Source organism: Diadema setosum, chromosome 12, assembly GCF_964275005.1.
Source record: "Diadema setosum chromosome 12, eeDiaSeto1, whole genome shotgun sequence".
Taxonomy (NCBI): Eukaryota; Metazoa; Echinodermata; class Echinoidea; order Diadematoida; family Diadematidae; genus Diadema; species Diadema setosum.
In genome coordinates this window covers 18,188,564-18,209,370 of record NC_092696.1, presented here as the reverse complement: position 1 = coordinate 18,209,370, position 20,807 = coordinate 18,188,564, and the positions used below count along the sequence as shown (strand labels likewise).

The 20,807-nt window shown below is 36.9% G+C and overlaps 1 protein-coding gene across 1 annotated transcript; it reads left to right on the top strand.

Annotated features, from left to right (window-relative positions):
* The first annotated feature begins 8,107 nt into the window (after positions 1-8,107).
* LOC140235773 (organic cation transporter protein-like) lies at positions 8,108-20,510 on the top strand. The gene is made up of 11 exons (XM_072315782.1): positions 8,108-8,260; positions 10,617-10,886; positions 12,220-12,323; positions 12,702-12,856; positions 13,814-13,982; positions 14,646-14,784; positions 16,295-16,386; positions 18,334-18,542; positions 19,188-19,296; positions 19,730-19,981; positions 20,309-20,510. The coding sequence occupies exons 1-11, from the start codon at positions 8,108-8,110 to the stop codon at positions 20,508-20,510; spliced, it is 1,854 nt and encodes a 617-aa protein (XP_072171883.1).
* The last annotated feature ends 297 nt before the right edge of the window (positions 20,511-20,807 follow it).

The window sequence follows — 20,807 nt, the reverse complement described above, 5'->3', positions numbered from 1 at the left end:
TGATTGTTCTTCTCTGAAAGTTGGTATAGTAAGTCATAAATGAATGTGGCAATAAAATGTGCAAAATCTCTTTATTGTGGTTGCTGTATAGAGTTTTACACCCTGTCTTTTGTCCCAATCATTTCCCAGAGCACATCTTGCTGATATTCAGGACTTGACTAGACCCTAAACCTTAGCGTGTCTTTCCCAGTGACAAGAAAAAACAACAACAAAGACTGGACTTTTTTTCCACTATTAAGGTTGGGAGAAATTGGGAAAGTCCACTTGTATTGTGTTATTTATAATGCGTATTCAGAATCTAAAATACCTTTTGCTGAAAATCAATATCTATGGCGACCTTCTTTCTTTTTTTTTTTTTGGTGGTGGTGGTGGTGGTGGCAATGGTGGGGGTTTGTGATGCAGGGTAACATTTATCATTAGCCACTGCATACAATTACTTTCTTTTTATGCCACATTTAGCTTTATAATCGTTTTTCATTGCTTGATCGCAATGGTAGGTTAAATAGAAAGCTGATTTGAAAATCATCCCTGACTACGTGGTATACGGAGTGATTAATTTTCTTATATTATAGCGGCCTATAGGTGCGTAAGTGATATTTTAGCACATTCGACTCATCGGCATAAGGAAAGGGTTAAGGAGGTCTTTCACCATGATGCTTGCCAAAGTACAGGCACGGTGCATGCTTTAAAGGGATCGTATAGTTGTGGTTGAGACCTAACATCAGGGCCCCGTTTCATAAAAAGTTGATAAGATAGCAACTCTTGCTGGAATGGCAATTGTCATGACAACAACAAGAATCCAGCTTCCTAATTGGCTGCTATTGTGAGTTGCCATTCCAGCAAGAGTTGCCATCCTAACATCTTTTATGAAATGGGGCCCAGGTTTCTTACATTTTGGTGAGATAATGAGAAATCTTATATGAAATTTGAAGGAGCATGTAATTCCAAGAGGCACTCAACATTTATTTGATGAAAATTGGCTTTGAATTGGCTGAGAATCAAAACCAAAACAGAGCGATCATATCATAATGTAGGACCCACTTTTATTACGATCGCTTTGTTTTACTTTGTTTTTGGATGTTTCAGCCATTCCAAGGCAGACTTTCATCAAATAAACTTTGAATTCTTCTCAGAATTGTGTGTTCTGTACTATTTCATAAGTGGTTTCTTGGTATCTTGCAAAAAGTTAAAAAGCCCATCCTTCATCTCCACCAAAATTATAACCATCCCTTCAATGGTTGAGCGATCAGTTTTATGTCTTTCTCATATATTTCCATTCTCATGTATTTCCATTCACAATCTCGAGGTCTCTGCAGTCTAACAAACACACACACACACACACACACACACACACACAACAAATGAAATCAAGGGTACAGCTTGATTACTTTTTCCATGTGATCACACAAAGTCCTTCGTACAGAGGATATCGACTTCTTTTTTGATCACGTTATTGGATTCCGTGTCATTTTGCTTTTATTACTCTTCGTACTACTCTTTGTAATTAATAAAAATGGGAAAGTAGACCACGAGCGCAGTGTCCATATTATACGTGAGTGTGTGTGTTGTTTTTTTTTTTTTTAGTTTTGTACGTGCCTGTGTGTGAGCGCTCGTGTGTGTGATTCCTAGTGTGCCGCCTTTTACCGAGTAGCTCAGCCCAGAATTAACAATGAAAAAAAAAAAATGTATACACTTCGATTTGAACATATAGAATCTGTATAGGTGCAGTCTGTTTTCCATAGGCAGGTTCACGACCAACAACAATAATAATATTATGTAATGCAGTTTTGCAGTGCTTTCACCAAATTGTAGCATCGCTTCAGAGATATTGTTTGATTTTTGTTGTGTTTTCGTTTAAGGACAAACATTACAATAAAACAGCATTATTACAAAGAACGCTGCTCACTGGCTCAGCAAGTATAATTATTATCGACTCAGAAGCGTAAATTTCTATTTTGAAGAGGGCTTGTCGGGGTGGCTGAGGAGATCTTTTCGTAGCAGTTGGTTGATTTTAAAAAAAATGTATATATACATATAATGATGATGGTGGTGATGAAACAACATTTATCTGTACAAACATGCAAAGGCGCCCGGCTCCCACAATCTGTCACACATCATTTACAAAGTTGCTGGAAAAATAGGTCTTCAATTCAGATTTGAATTATCGAGCTTGTTACAAATCCGAAATGGGATTGGTACAGTTTTCCACAGAAGTGGTGCAACCTATTAGAGAAAAGTCTATTGCCATACTTTTTAGGCGGTTATTTGGCACATTTGGTCCGAGGGATTGAGTATAATATATATATATATATATATATATATATATATATATAATAAATATTCAGGATTATATCATTATTGACGTGAATATACATACCAAAATATACATATCATATCAAAACTTACACACTAACATTATTGTACACAGACAATACCGACCAATCAGTAAACTGGTGGAGGAAATACAACACAGGGAAATTCCAAGTGATATGTAATTTTGAAACAAGGATATAGGTTACTTGTACTTTATCAGTGCTTAGGCTAAATAAATACAGATATCTGATTTAGGAAAAGTATGAATAGCGAATACAATGTAGTTTGTTTTTAGACACAATGTTCGATTTAGGTATATACTATACCATAAAACCATGGTTAATATACGGTGGCTTAATTTTGCTAATTTTGTTATGTGGTTGTGTTAACTTGCATGCAAACAAAAAAAAAAAAACACTCAATCAAACCACTTTCTTTTTATGTTCAATTAAACTTGCATAGTTTCATAATATTGTATAAGTCAGTAACTAGATGTTGGAAATCACGTGGTAGAAATATAGGCCTACTTGTTGCACATCTACTCTTCATCAACATTTTATTAAGAGAAACTACAATGATCTGAAGTAAAGTTAAACGTATTTTATGATGAACATTTAAATCAAAATTGCTGGAAATAGAGAAGGCTTTATTAAAAGCAGAGCTCGTGTTTTGCACACACGTTATAAAGGATATATGTATACTTACTGAACTAACAAACTACAGGCATGTTGACTAAAAGAAGACCAAAAGAAACACATACGCACATGTACAGCACACAAACCATCTGTAAACACAGACAAACGCAATGTAGCTCCCTTATCGGACTAAAAACAAAACAAAACAAAAACAAGGTGCTATCTAACATCAAGCTTCATCAAAATCAAATCAAAAACTCAAAATACCAAACACAGGCAAACACCATAATACATAGCAGTCACGTGACAAAATACGTTAAGATTATCTTTAAAAGTTCTTGAAAAACGAGCTTTATGCAATTATTCCACTAAGTATCTGTGCAGCAGCCAAAAAAAAAAAAAATGAATAAATAAATTATGATAATAACTGAAAGATTATGTGTAGGAGTGACTAACCCTCTCAATGTTATAAGGGTCTGCCATGAAGTGATAAGATATTATTACATTCCATGTGCAAAGCAATGATTCTTAATACAAAAAGATAATTTGACGCCACTTAAACTTATCAATGAAAGCACGGTGAAAGCACAAAGTGCTTTCCTTCAATGTAATATCATTACATATAGGACAACAAAAAATCACTTTAAAAACGTCTTGTGGGCAATCACTTTCACAATGGCTACTTTCTTATAAAAGTAAAAGCTTTGTTTCCTTTTGTTTTGTCCTACTGGGTGCTATCTTTGGAAATCTATACTTCACGAAATGAAGTGTGCCAAATAAAGCAAGCGCCTCCTGTACATAAATACTAATCTTGATCCCCTTAATTATAATTTCGTTTAAACCTTTAGTTTTTACCTTTTTATCATATGGCCTAGCCTAACATGTATTTTGACAACTACATAAGTACAAGATAAAACGTTCAAACACAGAACTGTGTTCCTAATTACAAGTTTATGCAAATTATAGCATTTCATCAAAAATGATTTCCACTTTAGATATGTAGACCAAATTTAAAAGCCCACATGAATCCATTTCATTTCAATGGGAACTTACCGGAAGAGAGCAAGTATATTCCCGTCACGATTACCCAGGACTTGTGTGAATCCATGGCAGTTTGTAATTGTCGGGTATTTTTTTCTCCCTCAGGTGCTGCTGCTGTTGCCTATCATGATTTTCTCAAATAGGATGGCAAGTTCAGAGTCGTCTCAAACGAAAGAAGTCGTCTCTACTTCGTTATAAGCTGGTAGCACTCAAATATATGCCGTGACACCTTATTGTCATTTTTCTTTAAATTTGCTCTTTTTGCAACAGCAGTATCTCACTTTCGTTCCCCTTTCACTCTGTGTTTATCTCTTCCCGATCCCCTCGCTCCCCACTTTCTTTTTCTTCTATCGCTCTGCGCTTTTTGTCGTTGCGAGAGGATTCCAATTTGTGCGTCCGGGCGACATGGAACGGTCTCGCGGAGCGTTTGAAGAGATCATAATGGACGGAAAGGGTTTTAATCAAATCAGACTCTCACCCTTTCCAGGCATGAGTGATCTCACTGACTTGAACCACGCAAACGCTTTAATGTCCAACAGCATGAGGCTAATTGCTCCGATCCTGACGATTGGAGGCCTCATGATATGGCATGATGGCTTTCCTGGGTAATTATGATACGATAAGGGTGGACTTTCATAATGCATGCAGTATTTTAAGTTTTATTGGAATTGACCTAGCGGATGTGTAACTTTGTTGGATATTCCACTTAGTAATCTGGCAACTCGCGTGCAGGCAGCCGTTGCTCCGCACCATCCTTATCTCCCCCACATACATTAACACACGAACACACACACGCACACACACGCACACACACAATCGAACACACCCATACACACGCACTTTCATCTTGGTATTCATTCGAGTTTTGTTCGATGATATCGATGATTTTGAAATGAAATTTAGAAGAATTACTAAAAGTTATAAAGGTGATCCTGCATTATGTAATACAAATGTATACCACTTTTCAGGATTGTCCATTGAGGAAAGTGAACATTAATTTTATAAAGAGATATTGCATCTGTCGGTATAAGCCCTAACATGCATAACTGATGCAATAATAGTAATCACAGATGGCATCCAATGAGTTCTACATGCAGATTGTAAGTCGTGCATGGTGTGGATGATTGTAACATTTCCCAAGGAGCTCAATTTTATCTTCATTAAAACGTCTCGTCTCCATACTAACATGCATATTGATATATTTTGCACAAGGAATGAATTCAAGTATGTATGCGAATTTTATATTGATTGGGACAGGAGGATTAAACTGTAGTCTTCTTTAAGATGGAGAACAACGTGCAATTTGACCAAACCTAGCAAGGATCACTCTAAGCACTATGCCTATTAAAGATACATTCAAATGACTGTGGAAGGTTCCATCTTGCGGCACCACGAAGAGAAAAAAAAAAGAAAGAAAGAAAGAAAGCAAGATAAAAAAAGACCCATAGGTGGCAAAATTAGGCAGATCTTTTCTTTTCTCACTTCATATTCAGATGCAGCACACCAATGTCATAGTGCAGGTTAGCGGTAGAGAATGCAAGTTATTGTCACACTTGACACGCATAGTTGTTGGGGGTTAGGGTGGGGATTCTAAAGGATAATATTGGCATTCTACAGCTCTATTTTCCTTTGAATATGGCTTGGACGACCAGTATCCCTACTTCACTCACAATGTGGCTGTTTCTTTTCTCTCTCTCTTTCTCGATATTTTTTTTTTTCTTGAGGACGTTTTTCGAAAACGGAGGAGCAATAATAATCCTTGTGTTCAAGTATATACGCGTATCGCGTATTGTGTATCGTGTATATATTATGACGTGTATATGAATGATGAGAAAGAGTAAAATATTTCAACAGTACAACTTTGATCGAATTGGATGTAAATTATGACGATTTGAAGTTTCGCTATTTTCTGTGGAAACAATTCTTGAACAGTAAATATGAATATGCAAATGGTAAAGTGAGCATGTGATTGCCTCACCACTTCCCATATAATTTGTACATAAAATTTTGAAATTTCCAGTTTTTCATTCATTACAAATGCAACTGTGCCCGAGGCCCAAATCCTCACATATCTAACTGATCACTATTCTGAAGTAATTCAACCAGGAATGACGTCATGTTTCAGACCTCAATGACAGAAACATTGAATTTTCGTCATATTTTGTACATGATCAATGGAAAATTGCGAGGTATACTTATATGACATGGTAAGTTCACTCATTTGCATATTCATATCCACTATACAAGAACTGTTAAATTAGCAAAACTTTCATAACTTTCAAAAAATTCGTAACTTTCCTATTTTTCATCCCGTTTCATTCAAATTTTTACCGATGAGCTTGTAAAATTTCACTGTTTTATCAGACTAACTTATATTTGACGAAGGTAAGCTTCCATTTGTTGTTTGTACCTTCTTCATCTGACAGTCTTAAGCCATATCATTTTGTGTCCCTCGTCTGGAGGGTCTTTTTCCTCCTCCCGCATACTCAGAGTGGAAATCGTCAACGGAATGTAAAGATTTCGTTTAAAGGATTAATTATTCAAGGAAGAGACTGTATTTGAAGTGTTTCTTGTTGTGTCTGTATCTACCACAGGGAAGTGGATTGCCGCAATTTACTTCAATTCAGCTCAAATCCTGTCACCAAAAAAGCTTGTCATGTGTAATATCCATTAAATTTGAAATGTTTTATTTACACCAGACGATCCAACGTGAACCTATACACTATGTATACTACCGCAGTTCATTGCAAGCGTGGAAATTAATTTGTACAGTCTATTTTTAGTATAAATGAATCGCAACTGCGTCCCTGCCTGTTAAATATTCAAGTCAACTCAGCATTGAAACTAAATCCATAACAAAATGAATTGAATAGAATAGAATTGAATTGGATTGAATTGAATTGAACTGAATGAGACCCCGTTTACAGTGCGAGCCTCGGCCGCGGCTCGGCCCAGCCCCGCTTCAGTGTAAACGCGCAAAAGGCCAAATGCGGGGCAAAAATTGGCCTCGCATTTGGCCTCGCTCTGGAGGTGGTCTCGTGCTGCGGCCGAGCAGCGGCCGAGCCCTGCCTTTTCTCAGTGCAAACGCAAACTGGGCCAAATGAGCGGCCAATTTTAGTCTGGCTTCCAAACCCTCTGCCCGTACTATTTCGCTATTCAGGATATTAACCCCCTCAACGTCGAAAGCTAGTATAGTTTAAGGTGGTTTTGTCCTGCAAAGGATTTTTCCTTCAGCAAAGGCCTTTGCCCGAACGGCGACTTTGTCGCCACGGAATCCAGTTGGCAAAGGGTCTGAAAACCAGACAATACCAAATTGCGTTTGTTTACAAGCAGAGCGCCACTACGACAAAATATTGAAAGGTTTGAATTAAAAGCGCGGCCGAGCCCAGCAGTGTAAACGGACAAAATTGCGAGGCTCGGCCGGGCAATTGATGCCGGGCTCGGCCGCGGCTCGGCCGCGGCCAAGCCCGGCCCCGCACTGTAAACGGGGTCTGAGACCATGCTGTCTAATGCGACCGTGGCAGTATCCCCAGTTCATTAGATTTCGTACACAGATGAGTTACACCAGTCCTGCAGAAAGACAGGGCTGGCGCACTGTTTCACAAGTAGTCTCTCATTCTTGTACTAATATATGAAAATTGGTCTGTGTTATTCTGAGTGCAGATTTAAATTCTAATATGAAATGATTGGTAAACTTAATTACTTGACAATTCAATATCTGCTTATTCACATTGCCTGTCCAAGATAGGTTCCTTAAAATTGAGGACAGTGGGTGTATCCCTCAATCTACCCGAAGATTGAACAGATATTATAAAAGTCGTATTATCATAATATTTTATGATCATGTGATTATGATGCCTGTGTATCCACCTACTTTAGACTAAACTGGTTAGTTGTTTTATTTTGACTATAAAACTTCTCTTCGTCACGTGACGGCAATCTACTCAGAAAGTTCAAAGAGTACCGCTTTGCGGTGGTTTTATGATAACCATTGTTAGTAAGTGGCCTCACAATCTGCTCAGGCTATTGCACCTTTTGTGGCAAGAAAAATATTATTTTTCTCCAAAATCAACGTGATTTAAGCATTCTTTGGGAAAGTAAGAGCCAGGAGTATCACCATGAAGAGCTTCGACGATATCCTCAAAGAGATCGGAGAAATGGGACCCTACCAATGGCGCATCTTCACTCTCGTCTGCACCGTCAGTTTCTTGAACTCCTGGTCATCAGTGGTAGCAGTGTTTCTGCACGCCCCGTTGGAGCACTGGTGTGCGGTAAGTCAAGAAATTTCAAATATGAAAGCTCGAAATATAAGAATTAAAGGGGGTGGCTAGTAACTGATCAGTGGGAATCAGTGGGAATGCTGGAGGATGATTGTTCCAATCCTTGTGGGATTTATTTAAGAGTACATTATATATCTATTGTTGTGTGAAAATTATTTGCTTCAGAATGGTCTCATATTCAAGTAATGTGCAGTTTAATGTTTCCAGATTAGCGTGCCTGGTCAGTGACGGGGCATTAATTTATAATATTAATAATAATATAATTAATATATAATTATATCTAGTAATTACAGCATGATATTTCCATTTGTCTAGGACAGCATAACAAGAGAGTACTTAACTTGTTTCTTTCTGAAGGCGGAGATGGGGGAGATGAGGATATCATCCTTAAGATCCTTGCCATTCGAGGGAAGTAAAATACCCAGAAATGTCACATAATATTTTGTGAAATTCTCACTATTATCTTATTTCATTCCATTACAGGGTCATCACGAATTGATACAGCCTTCTTATTGAGCGATGACGGCAAATTATTTTCATCAGACTAGAATTTGCGTATATTTTGGAACGTATTCTTTTATTCAAACAATTCAAATGAGAACATCTTGTTATATAACAGTTATAAAGACAACAGTCACGGATATGAATAGCGTAAGGCAGGCAACAGTTTACTTTCCATCCAAGATGCCTCTTGTATTTTTTTTTCGAAATTCTATGTATAATATTCTAGCATTCAGTCTCAGTTTTACGAAACCAAATTTCATAAATGTTTCATTGAGTATAATTAGGATATTTTCAGAGAAAATCCCTATCACAACTGATTGAGAAACCAATAATTATTGAGCAATAACTTAGGGACTCTCTGTGTCTTTAAATTGCACGTCCAATGAACCGGAGTTTATCACATTCAATAAAACACACGTGTGCGCACGTTTCAGCATGTTTCATAACGACATAGGCACGGCAATAGGTAATTAGATAGTTTTAGAAGTATCATAATATCAACATGATAAACATCAAAGTTCGTGTGTTTGTCACATAATTTGTTAAGGGTCTTAATGTTTGGTTTTCACATCCTAATAGTCAGACTTGAACCACTGCAAAATGTATGGTAATTCTTTGCGTTATATTAGTAAGAGTATTTTGTTTTTGTTCTGTTGTTGTTCTTTTTTTTATTGACTAATATGATATGTCCTAATTAGTGGTGGGACCCACCTTTTATTGGGACCATTTTGATTGTGGATATCTCAACCCTTTCAAAAGAGGTATTCATTAAATTAATAAACCTCTTATGAAATATGAAAGAGCGTATACAGTGCTGAGAGTAATTCAAAGTTTATTTGATTTGAAACAAAGTGGTTCTAGTGAAAGGTGAAACCAACCTTTTATTTGGAACACAACTAAAAACGTACACTACGCCTTTAACATTCTTACGTAATGTTAAGTTTAATACCTCGCTATAATTTCGCAGTCAATGAATGATTTTCAGCAATTTGCAAAATAAAAGGTGTGCTATGGCACAATTGTCGCCCCGGCACAAATTATGCCCCCGGCTCAAACATACACACACACGCACGAACGGACACTCAATTATCATGTGCGCGCGCACATACACACTTCCTTGAAACCTCACCGTGACTTTTTATTTGGCTTGTTTGCATGGATGTAGCAATGTAAGTTATGTGTTGGTATTTCAGTGACTATGTCAAGAATGATATAACCCCCCCCCCCCCAAAAAAAAAAAAAAAAAATGTGCTTCGAAGGTGGGCGACAATTTGTGCCGCCAGCCCTCTGCACAAATTGCCGCCAGACGACAAATTGTGCAGGGGCGACAAATTGTGCCGTCAGCTCCATGAACAATTTGTCGCCTGTTTTAGGGGGCGACAATTGTGTAGCAACAAGGTGTCTAAATGATTCCACTGCATGCTGTTTCAAACATAGAAACGCAAACAAATTCCTTCAACAAAAAGAAGAAGAAGAGGATATGTGTTGTTATTGTCATACAGTATTTTCGTCCCCGTCATATTGAAAATTTGCATCTACCTTTAATACAACCTTTGCCAAAATTGGCAAATATGTCAATGGAATTGGTACCAACTGTTCAAAAGATTGTATATTGTATTACACTGTTGTAATATTTCTTCATTTGACAATTTATTCAAAAGAAAAATAAATATTGAGGGCTTCTCGTATCATAAAAAAAAAAAAAAAAATCAAAAGGCTATCTTTCCCGTTTTTGTTTTTCTTATTATACATCTGTGTTCTTCCAGAAAAATGTTCTGCAAAATTAACTTCGAATTAAGATATACGCTGCATTCTATGCACTTTTTGCTAATAATCTATAAAGGTACCACACTGGGATGATTATGACTGCAGTGAAGTTGGTCTCACCGATGACGTCTGTGTAGCGTCTAAGCGCAATGCCAGCATTCCGTTCAACGTCACCGCTGACGGCATCCTTTTGTACGAGCAATGCCACAAGTACAATGCTTCAGGGGTCGATTTTTGGCCCGGACTTTCTCCATCAAACTACAGCACAGGACTGGATGACGTCATCTCGTGTGATGGAGGATGGATGTATGATACATCACAATACAAGTCCTCCATTGTTAGCGAGGTTGGTTTTCGTGTGTCCCCCCCCCCCCCCCCTTTTTTTTTTTTTTTTCTTTTTGGAGGGCGGGGGGGGGGGAGGTAGAAATTATATCAGCTCATTTCTCTCATGAGAGATACTTTAAGATTTATTCGTCTCAGTCGTTTATTCAATTGAACAAGGACAGTATAGTCGTTTTGATGTATGTACTTGTCTCTTCTCATACAGACAAAAAGGGGGGGGGGGGAAGAAAATACGCTCAGGGACATTCACTGCAATGATAAAATAGTGTGATGCAGTTATTTCTCTCTCTCTCACCCAATCTTACATTTTAGTTTTTTTATCGTAGCATAACTGCTGTGATTATGATCAAGATCAAATTTAGAAAGATGCTGCTGTAACTTCATGATTATCGATTATATGTTTTTGTTTAATTTCGATTTTTCTAACTCTTTATGTGCCAGGGTGTAAATCCCCTGTGTGCCACATTATTCTAAGATAGCAACATCAACATGCTTTGGGAACACATTCTGTTTTGCAAATCTGTTAACTCTTATAGATTTCTGTTAAGCTACACATGTAGTGAGCAATAGTGTAGAGAAAATACCGAGCTTTGCTTTGATGCAAACAGTGTGACAAATCTACGATAGTTTTTCTTTCAAATGACTACTTAGATACATTTATTGTAAAGGCATGACTTTTGCACACAAAACAGCGACAGAAACCTAGAATTTAAAGGCAGAATCCAGTAGGGAACACCGCATGCCGGTCATTCACCACATACAATGCAAGATATGTGCGAGAGAAGCAGAGTCGCGAGAAACGCTTTCATTTTACTGTGGCACTTGGCGATTTATCGATCGGTTTAGGCGGGTTTGTGCGTTTGACCAGGATATGCGAAGTTGGCGACTGGGTCGGGCGTGCGAACGTGGAGCAGAAAGAGTTAATAATCTTTTAAAGTTTACTATTACGTCCAGTGCCATTATTGTTGAGGATTTGTTTTCTTTTAACTTCCAGTTCAGTTTTAAAATAAGAATATGATAATATCATACACATAGAAAAGTAACCTTGTCAAGAACTTTTCTAAAACACAAAGAGTGGAGTAAATTAGATAATAAAGTGTGGGTTATTGAGTTCAACTATGTTGCAGAAATTAATAATAATATACACACTAACAAATAACCTTTACAAGATCTTTTCTAAAACACAAAGAGTGGAGTAAATAAGATATCAATGTTTGAGTTATCAAGTTTAACTAAATAACGCGGTAAGTTATGATAACGTAAATTAATCAAATATGTGTTTACCTCTTTGTTGTAAAGTATGGAGTTTCTCTCTTTCTCATTCTCTCTCCTGTTAGTTTAACCTGGTGTGCGGGAAGGAAGACTTACCCGACGTAGCTCAATCAGTTTACTACGGCGGGTTTTTGGCCGGATCATTCATATTCGGATCGCTGGCTGACTTGTAAGTAGATTCTTATCTAGGCATCCTTTCTTCCCATGCATTTCCCGTTAACATGTCTTGATAGACAAGCTTCAATGATATATATTTTCTATTTATTATCAATATACAAAAAGAATTTGTGTAATCATGTGACATGTAAATATTCATACGTGGCAAACATGCAACCTATTAATCTGGTTATATATACACACACACATATATATAAATATATACAGATATATATATATATATATATATATATATATATATATATATATATATATATATAATGTAGAGAGAGGGAGATGAGAAAACGAATTATTTGCAGCCATTTGTTGCTCATCATTATGAATTAGTACCATGGGCAGCTTTATTGGTTTCTTTACATCCGGTTAACAGCCTTGGGCGACGGTGGACACTCATCGCGAGTTTAGTCTTGCAACTAGCCTTCGGTGTTCTCACTACCATCTCTCCGTCTTGGGTAGTTTATTCCGTGCTTCGATTCTTCCAAGGAGTGGCAGCAATCGGTTCATACATCATTGCTTACGTCTTAGGTAAAAAAGAAAAAGAAAAAGAAAAGCAGAAAAATCACTAAACCCTCATTTTGTCTCCATATGAATAGACTTTCATATTCAAGGATAGCTAAAACATTCTTTAATATCTTATATGGGCCAAAATTTGTATGTCAGGCATGATTGATACAATGATCTTGATCTCTCAAAATGTTTACCTTATTTGTCATTCATGAGCATAATAATGCACTTCTTATAAAGATATAATATCAGGGATAGACATTGACAACTTCCTCCGATGGCCCATTCGGGTCACTGAAATCTTATCATCTGAAATTTTGGTGGATCGAAAAATAAATGTATTGGCCCGAAATAAGCGGAACTATAACAATCTATTTTAGAATTAAGTGCCCGATCGCCCCCCCCCCCAAAAAAAAAAAAAAAAAAAAAAAATATATATATATATATATATATATGAAGAGTTTGTTTGCAAAAACCGATAAGTCCATATTTGCCAAATGGAGATATTTGCGATTAAAGGTCAAGAAAAATAAAGAGAATAATAAGAAAATTTTTGCTTCTTTTGACCATAACTTCAAAAATATACCTTTATATGTAGTGACCAATATATCATTTAAAATGTATTATTTTTTATTTTGTGACAGACATCGTACTTCAAAATCTTCAAAAATGGACTTATCGGTTTTTGCAAACAAACCCTTCATATATATATATATATATAATATATTTATATACATAGCCATGTTGGACATTCGGTGGCCCGACAACAATCTTTAGTGGCCCCGGGCTACCGCTGATGTATATATGATACTATGTCATCCATGATCTGGACCGTCTGTACTTTTATCACGTTACAATTCCTACATCATTTTTCATATTGCTCTTTTTTTTTTCTACATACTATTTACATACTATTTTTCATAATTACGGGGTACTGGTAATAATGATATTCTTCCTCCCTTCTTTACCCTTTTACAGCAACTGAGTTCGTTGGACCTCTAAAGAGGAACATCGTTGGAATTGCCTTTGCTATCCCGTACGCCTCAGGGTACATGTTCCTTGCCCTGATAGCCTTCTTCTTCCGCGATTGGAAAACACTGCAACTGGTGACATCAGCCCCAATCACCTTATCCATCATAGCAATATTGTAAGAATGTAGAGTTGTGATGAAATTTGTTGTAGTTGAATTGAATTGAATATAGAGTACCCACTCCTTTTCACTAACGGTCTCTTTACTGTGTGACGATCTAAAGCACTCAATACCAAGACTCATAATCAATGTGAGTGATTCGATTATCGTTTTCAAGAAAATTCCACTCTGTTATATTGTCAGAAGTGTTGCCATATTGTATGTATCTCAATACATTTTTGATATCCAGACCAGTGGTCTGTTAGAGTTTTCATTTGATCATTTTTATCCAGTCTCTTTTAAGACATAACAGAAAATTTTATCATTTCATGGAGATACACCCTGATTTCGATACTGACGTGAATCCTACTGACGATTCTATTGAAAGTTCTAATGAGTCGACTGAAGCTAAATCCTTTCGAGTTTAAGACAGTCAGCTGTAGTGACAGATACAAACAAAAACAAACTGAGATTATACTCCTTATAACGTAGTTTATAGTGACTGTATAATACCTTTCGATTACAATATCTATTTTCTATGACGTTGACACATGGTTAATAAGCTTTACATGTTGCCCTGCAGAATATCATATATCACCTATTCCCTGCTAATTTGCAATACTACCATTTTCGATCTCCCTCTCAAAAATAAATGTATGCATTTACATAATGAATCGACAGTTTTGTTCCTGAGTCTGTGCGCTGGCTTATGTCTCAGAAAAAGTACGAAGATGCGGAAAAGATTTTGTCAAAGGTTGCTGAAGTGAACAACAAGTCCATTTCAAGACCCATATTCAGTGAAGAATTTATCAAGGAATCGGTAAGTTAGAGATCGTATTTATATTCAGTGATATCAACATTAGTACCAGTGTTCTCGCACTGTGTTTTTTTTTTTTTTTCAAAAATGCTTTAAGAGTGACAGCTCTGATTGGATGGCTGATTCATAATCCCAATAACAGAGATGTATTTAGCCAGTAGACCATGTGAATGTATGGTCTCAACTGTGGTCTTTTTAATCCTTGGTTGTCTCTCCGCACTGCTTTTTCACCCTGCCACTATAATTACCACACACACTGCCATATAGAGCCTGTACCCATTTGTACACATGCGTCGAAAGGGACAGCATTCTGGTTAAAAAAAAAGGACAACAAAAAAAAGTTTCGTCCAAGGATATGAACAGTAACCTTGTCAGGATTCGAACTCGAGTCCTTCGTTTTAAAAACAGGACACATCTCCTCAGGATCATAGTGCCCAAACAATCATGCATATCCATTGCCTATTTATAATACTATTATTGTTCACATAATGCACTGTCACTCCTCCTTGGAAAGTACGTTCACCTGCATCAGCCATCTCTTGCACAAACATTATTGTTGTAATTACTTAACTTTAAACCTCAAACAGACATCTATCATAACAGTTTTATAGAGAGGAGCATTATAGAAAGGGAAAAAATCTTCCTCAGGAACGTAAGACCGTACAATACAATCCAGTACCATTTTCATTATAAATTTGTGATGGACTTGTAACATATTAAAGATAATGAACGTATTATATCTCTCTTACACAGACACTTATTCTATCAAGTATACACATTAATACTGTAGATTTTTCGATATCAAAGTCGAGTCTTATGAGAATATTGTTATAAAATATTTTTAAAAAAGGAAAAAAAAAACATTGTTTGATTTATCCAGTAAAATTTACCAGCACTTTCACAATATAAGGTTAAACTTTGTTGGTCACCCTTTACGTACTGTATTACCCCCCCCCCCCAAAAAAAAAAAAATGCCATCGGATTTTCGCATTGATAAATAAGTCTGATTAACCTGTCTGAAAGCTACTTCAGGGTGATAAAATATAACATCTTCATTACCATGTTTTGCAGAAAACCCTATTCAATTTGGTTAAGTGGTCACGGAAAAATGTGGTTCGTTTTAAATTATGTCATGGGTCTGATTCTTCCAAGTGTATAAAACATGGATGCTCTTGGATCTACATAATGTGTGAACACAACGGACAGAACTTGAAGGGAAGGGATTCCTGACATGCTCTACAAAACTCCTCATTTCTTTGTGACAACTGAAGCAAATCAGGTGGGGTTTTCTGTCAGATGTAGGTAGTAAGTTATAGCTTCATACCCTGAAATTTTGTTTGGATTGATTTACTACTTTTAAAATAATCACTGCGGGCGGTCCCGTTGTATTTTGTTTGTTTGTTTGTTTGTTTGTTTGTTTGTTTGTTTGTTTGTTTGTTGTTGTTGTTGTTGTTGTTTTTTTTTTTTGGGGGGGGGGGGACATACGGTATGTTAATTGTTGTTTCTTGAGCAGGAGGCTTCCCCAAAGGAGAGGCGAAAGACGGGTGTCGACATATTCCGGACACCGAGAATGCGCATCCGATCACTTAACATAATTTTCAACTGGTGAGTACATACGAAAGGGTTGCTATTAAGTGAGAATCTATTACTCCCCAATGTTTTTTTTAAGTATATAGTGTGTTGTTACAAAATACCTGTTTTTGTTTTTCTTCCTCACTTAGGGGGAAAAGGAAATAAAGTCACCGGAACGTAATGTTCTTCTAGTTTCATTTTTGTTTTAGATAATGAAAGTAGCATAATTTTCAACAATTCATGTAATTAGAATTTGAATAGTATATGCATTCCAAAATCTCACTCTCTGAAATGATACAACCATTTTCGTGTTAGATTTGTTAAGGCGACAGAAAATAAAATGCAACGTGATTCTGATGTTATTTGTCAGTGTGTATTATATATATATATATATATATATATATATATATATATATATATATATAACTATATATATATATATATATTGCCCTGCAGAAAGCACGTAGAAATATCAATGCTTCCATGTAAGTCGAAGTTTGCCACGATTACGCATTATTCCTATGTATGAAACTGGATCGTCACTATTTGTTGCTGTGGGTTGCATTGATTGGTGATTGGTAGGAATATGGTATCAGATTTGTAGATTTGTAAATATGTCATAAATCATCATACCACATCAATTTCACTTTATAACGATTTATTCTGTTCCAATCCCAAGACATCATTGATTCATTTCATTTGTTTTTAAACTGAAAGCAACAACCATTATATCTCAAGTCATAATGTAATCATATTCACTGTGGAGAACAAAAAAAAAAGTAATTAGACCTAATTTCATAATTATTCAAGAAGCCTCATTGTAATATCATTAGCTAATTGTCATGCTGTATCATAACATTGTCGTACAGTACCTCTCAATATTGCGTATATTATTATTCTTGCTTTATTTCATGAAAGACGTTGTTTTGGGTCACGCAATGATTTAGGGGCAAGAAAAATACAATATTACCAAGTGCTTTGTGAACAAATGCTGACAGAAGAATAGTACATCTGCATGAGAGCAGTTATTTTCGTTTTTTTCTTTTTTGTCTTTGTTTTTGGTTATATTATTTGCTTTAAACTTCTTTTCCATTCCTTAATTCAACATTTTCCTTTCCATTTGCGTAAATGTGATTAAAGAGAATTGATATTAAGCATTTACGGCCGTTCTAATATCACGATTATTTAAAGGAAAGGGACTTTACTCGCAAAACGCAGATATCATAAGGATTATTAAACTAATTTTCATGCATTCTTGCCGGCCGGCAACGATTTCTTTTTTTTTTTTTCAGACCTTTGTTTTGTTTTGTTTTTTGTTTTCTAATGTAAGAGATGCTGCTGCTTTGCCTTGATAATGACCAATCATCATTTTGGTTTGATTCAACCCATTTCCTACGGAAACTTGGTGGTCTGTGAGCAAGCGTAAGCCGATTCTGGAATTCAGTATCGAACGGGTTAAAGTGTTTGGAAGAATTAACAAAGAAAACAAAACAAAACAAAGGGTCTTTGGACAGGTTTGCTTCCATTCACCGACTACTCTGACGTATACATTATAGCGTTTACAGCGTAAGAGCATTTCTGGAATGTAAAATAACTTCTGATGAGGATAATGCTGATACGCAATTGCAATTATGAATATAAGATGATTCGACAACCTTCGGAACCAAACATTCTGTCTCGTTTGCTTACATTCCATGAAACAATGATTCTTTGACGACATTTATTACCAAGTATACCCCCCCAGTTTGTCAAATACGCGAGTCCGAATCTGTGCAACGAGAATGAGAAAGAAGCGCCAGTGTTACCAGCACTTCAATGACAATTTATGGAAACTCAGTAAGCATCATAATTCATCCTATACCTCAATCACGCAACATGGAGTGAAAATCGTTGTGTATATCTATCATTTCCAATTAGGTGAAACCACTTTGCATTAAATTGCGATAACCGCACAGATTAAATCACCTGTCTTTTATCCAGGATGGTTAATGCCATGGTTTACCACGGACTATCGCTAAACAGCTCTAACCTTGGCGTCAACGATTATACAGCCTTTGCTATATCTGGAGGCGTCGAGATTCCCGCTTACCTAATTTCCATTTTTGCCATCGAGATCATTGGCCGACGACTTAGCCTGTGTTCCTGTCTACTGCTAGGGGGCGTGGCTTGCTTAAGTACTACGTTTATACGTGAGTGCAGGCTCCCATAACCTAGCCACACATTAAACTTTAATGAAATAGAATCAGCCCTTTATGACGTCCTACAGCCGCATCATTTATGTACACTTTCCACCGGCATTTTCTCTCTCAATAGGCCTATACCGGTGAATGCAGGCACGTAGTGTCTCTCATATAAAATAGTTGTTTGTTTGTGTTTTTTTTTTCTTTGCATGGAAACTAGAAAATAAAATGCAAAATTATAAAACATACATGCAAAGAGCCGTAATTTCTGATGGAAATGGGTTAATGTGTATTGACGTATGGGGAAATGAAAAGACTTATCTTCGGGCCTTTAATCACCCGAGTACTTTGGATGCTGACATTTATTTTGCATATTATCACAAGAAAAAAAGTAACAAAACTGCGATCGGCTAGTCTAACTACATATTACAATTTTTTTATTTTTTTTGCCAGTAAATGAAAGTGATTTTTTTTTTTTGCGAATTTGTACAATGTATGATGATACAAGATAAAATAAACTATAATTATGATAATAATGCACAAGTCGCAATAACGTTACAACTCCGTGGATGATAACCGTGCATTATTTCGATTTCAATTTAGAGCAATCACCTTACAGTGACGTTTATTTCACAATTCTCGACACATGTGCAGCACTTGGCGCCATTCTTACTACCGTTGCGATGATAGGCAAGTTTGGAATCTCGGCCTCCTTTACCATCCTGTACCTCTATACATGTGAGCTGTATCCAACTGAGATAAGGTGAGACCGTTTATTAAAGCTTCTATTATGACCGATCTGATCGGAGAGAACACCCGCCATTCAATAGCTGCGGTATCCCCTTTGAGCACACGTATGGCGAATGCATAATATGGCGACTGGCTCGCGCCCGCCGCAATCATGTACTAATATAGTATCATAACTACGCCCATCTATATAATATGCGTTATTTGTTGCGTAGATTATGGAGACACAATTTGAATTATAAAGCTGTAGCCATTTTTGCAAGATTCACACTCACATTATGCCATTTCTTTAAGATTAAGCCAAAATCAAATTAACAACTTGAAATCTATATTTAATTTTAATTTTAGTTTATTTAAATCTATTCTTAGTTTTAAGTTTAATCATTATCGTGTCTTTCTTTTTCTTTTTCTTTTTTCGTTTTTGTCTTTGCTTTTTGTTGTTTTATTAGGAGTGCGGCCCTAGGAACGTGCTCGATGTTCTCTCGTGTGGCAAGCATCGTCGCTCCTCTCATTTTGACACTGGACAAATTTTGGACTCCACTGCCCTTGGTCGTCTTTGGCAGTTTAACTGTCATAGCGGGATTGCTTTCCCTCGTCTTCCCTGAAACACGCGGCAAGAAACTTCCAGAGACCATACAGGAAGGGGAGAACTTTGGACGGTACGTCGCTAACGCATTAACATCCCTACTGGAAAGAACGCAGTGTCCAATAATGTGAAACGCAATGGGAAACACAGTGTGAAATGTCTTCACACTGTTTGAGCGTTTTCACATAGTCAATTTTGTGAACACATTGTGAACACAATGGCGGATGTGTTCTTTCCAGCAGAGATGGGTTGCGTTTGGAACGAATCATTTTCGAGTTCATATCGGTATAAATCTTTACCTGAAACACTTCTCGTTACCCGCCCCCGCCCCCCCCCCCCCTCCCTTCCTCTGAAATTCTCAAACTGGTCGGGGGGGGGGGGATAGCTATATAAATTATGTATAACGCACTCATTTTAATAAACTTTTTTCTTCCTAATTCAGCAAAACTCACGATAAGTCAGAGACGAGAAGAGAAAAGACTCGGCCTCCAGAGGACGAGACCACGCCTGAGACTGGCCATCAAGGAGGAGTTGTGGGCGTGGAACGAGGGGCAGTCAACGCTGGCTTCGACGATAAGGAGGATAACATAGGAATGAACGAATGTAGGCCTAGTGACGGTGCACTGGAATCTACGCGCTTCTAGATAGAGTACAGGGTTACGTGTCTGGCAGCGGACGGAGAGTGGCTTATTCTCTTAGCGAGGGAATTTGTTTTCTATCACGCTGATGTACCAAGTTTGTTTATTTCATTATCTACTACTTTTGTCCTTCTCGTAGTATTTTTGCCAGCATCCTAAGGCAACATGCATTTGCCAGCCCGAGAGTGTTTCGATTTTGGTCCAAAATATTGGCATTCAATAATTATAGGCCTACTGAGTGTTCGAAAATTGTTTTAAACTAGAAATATCGCTATGGCGATACAGTGCATTCCCGTTTACTTA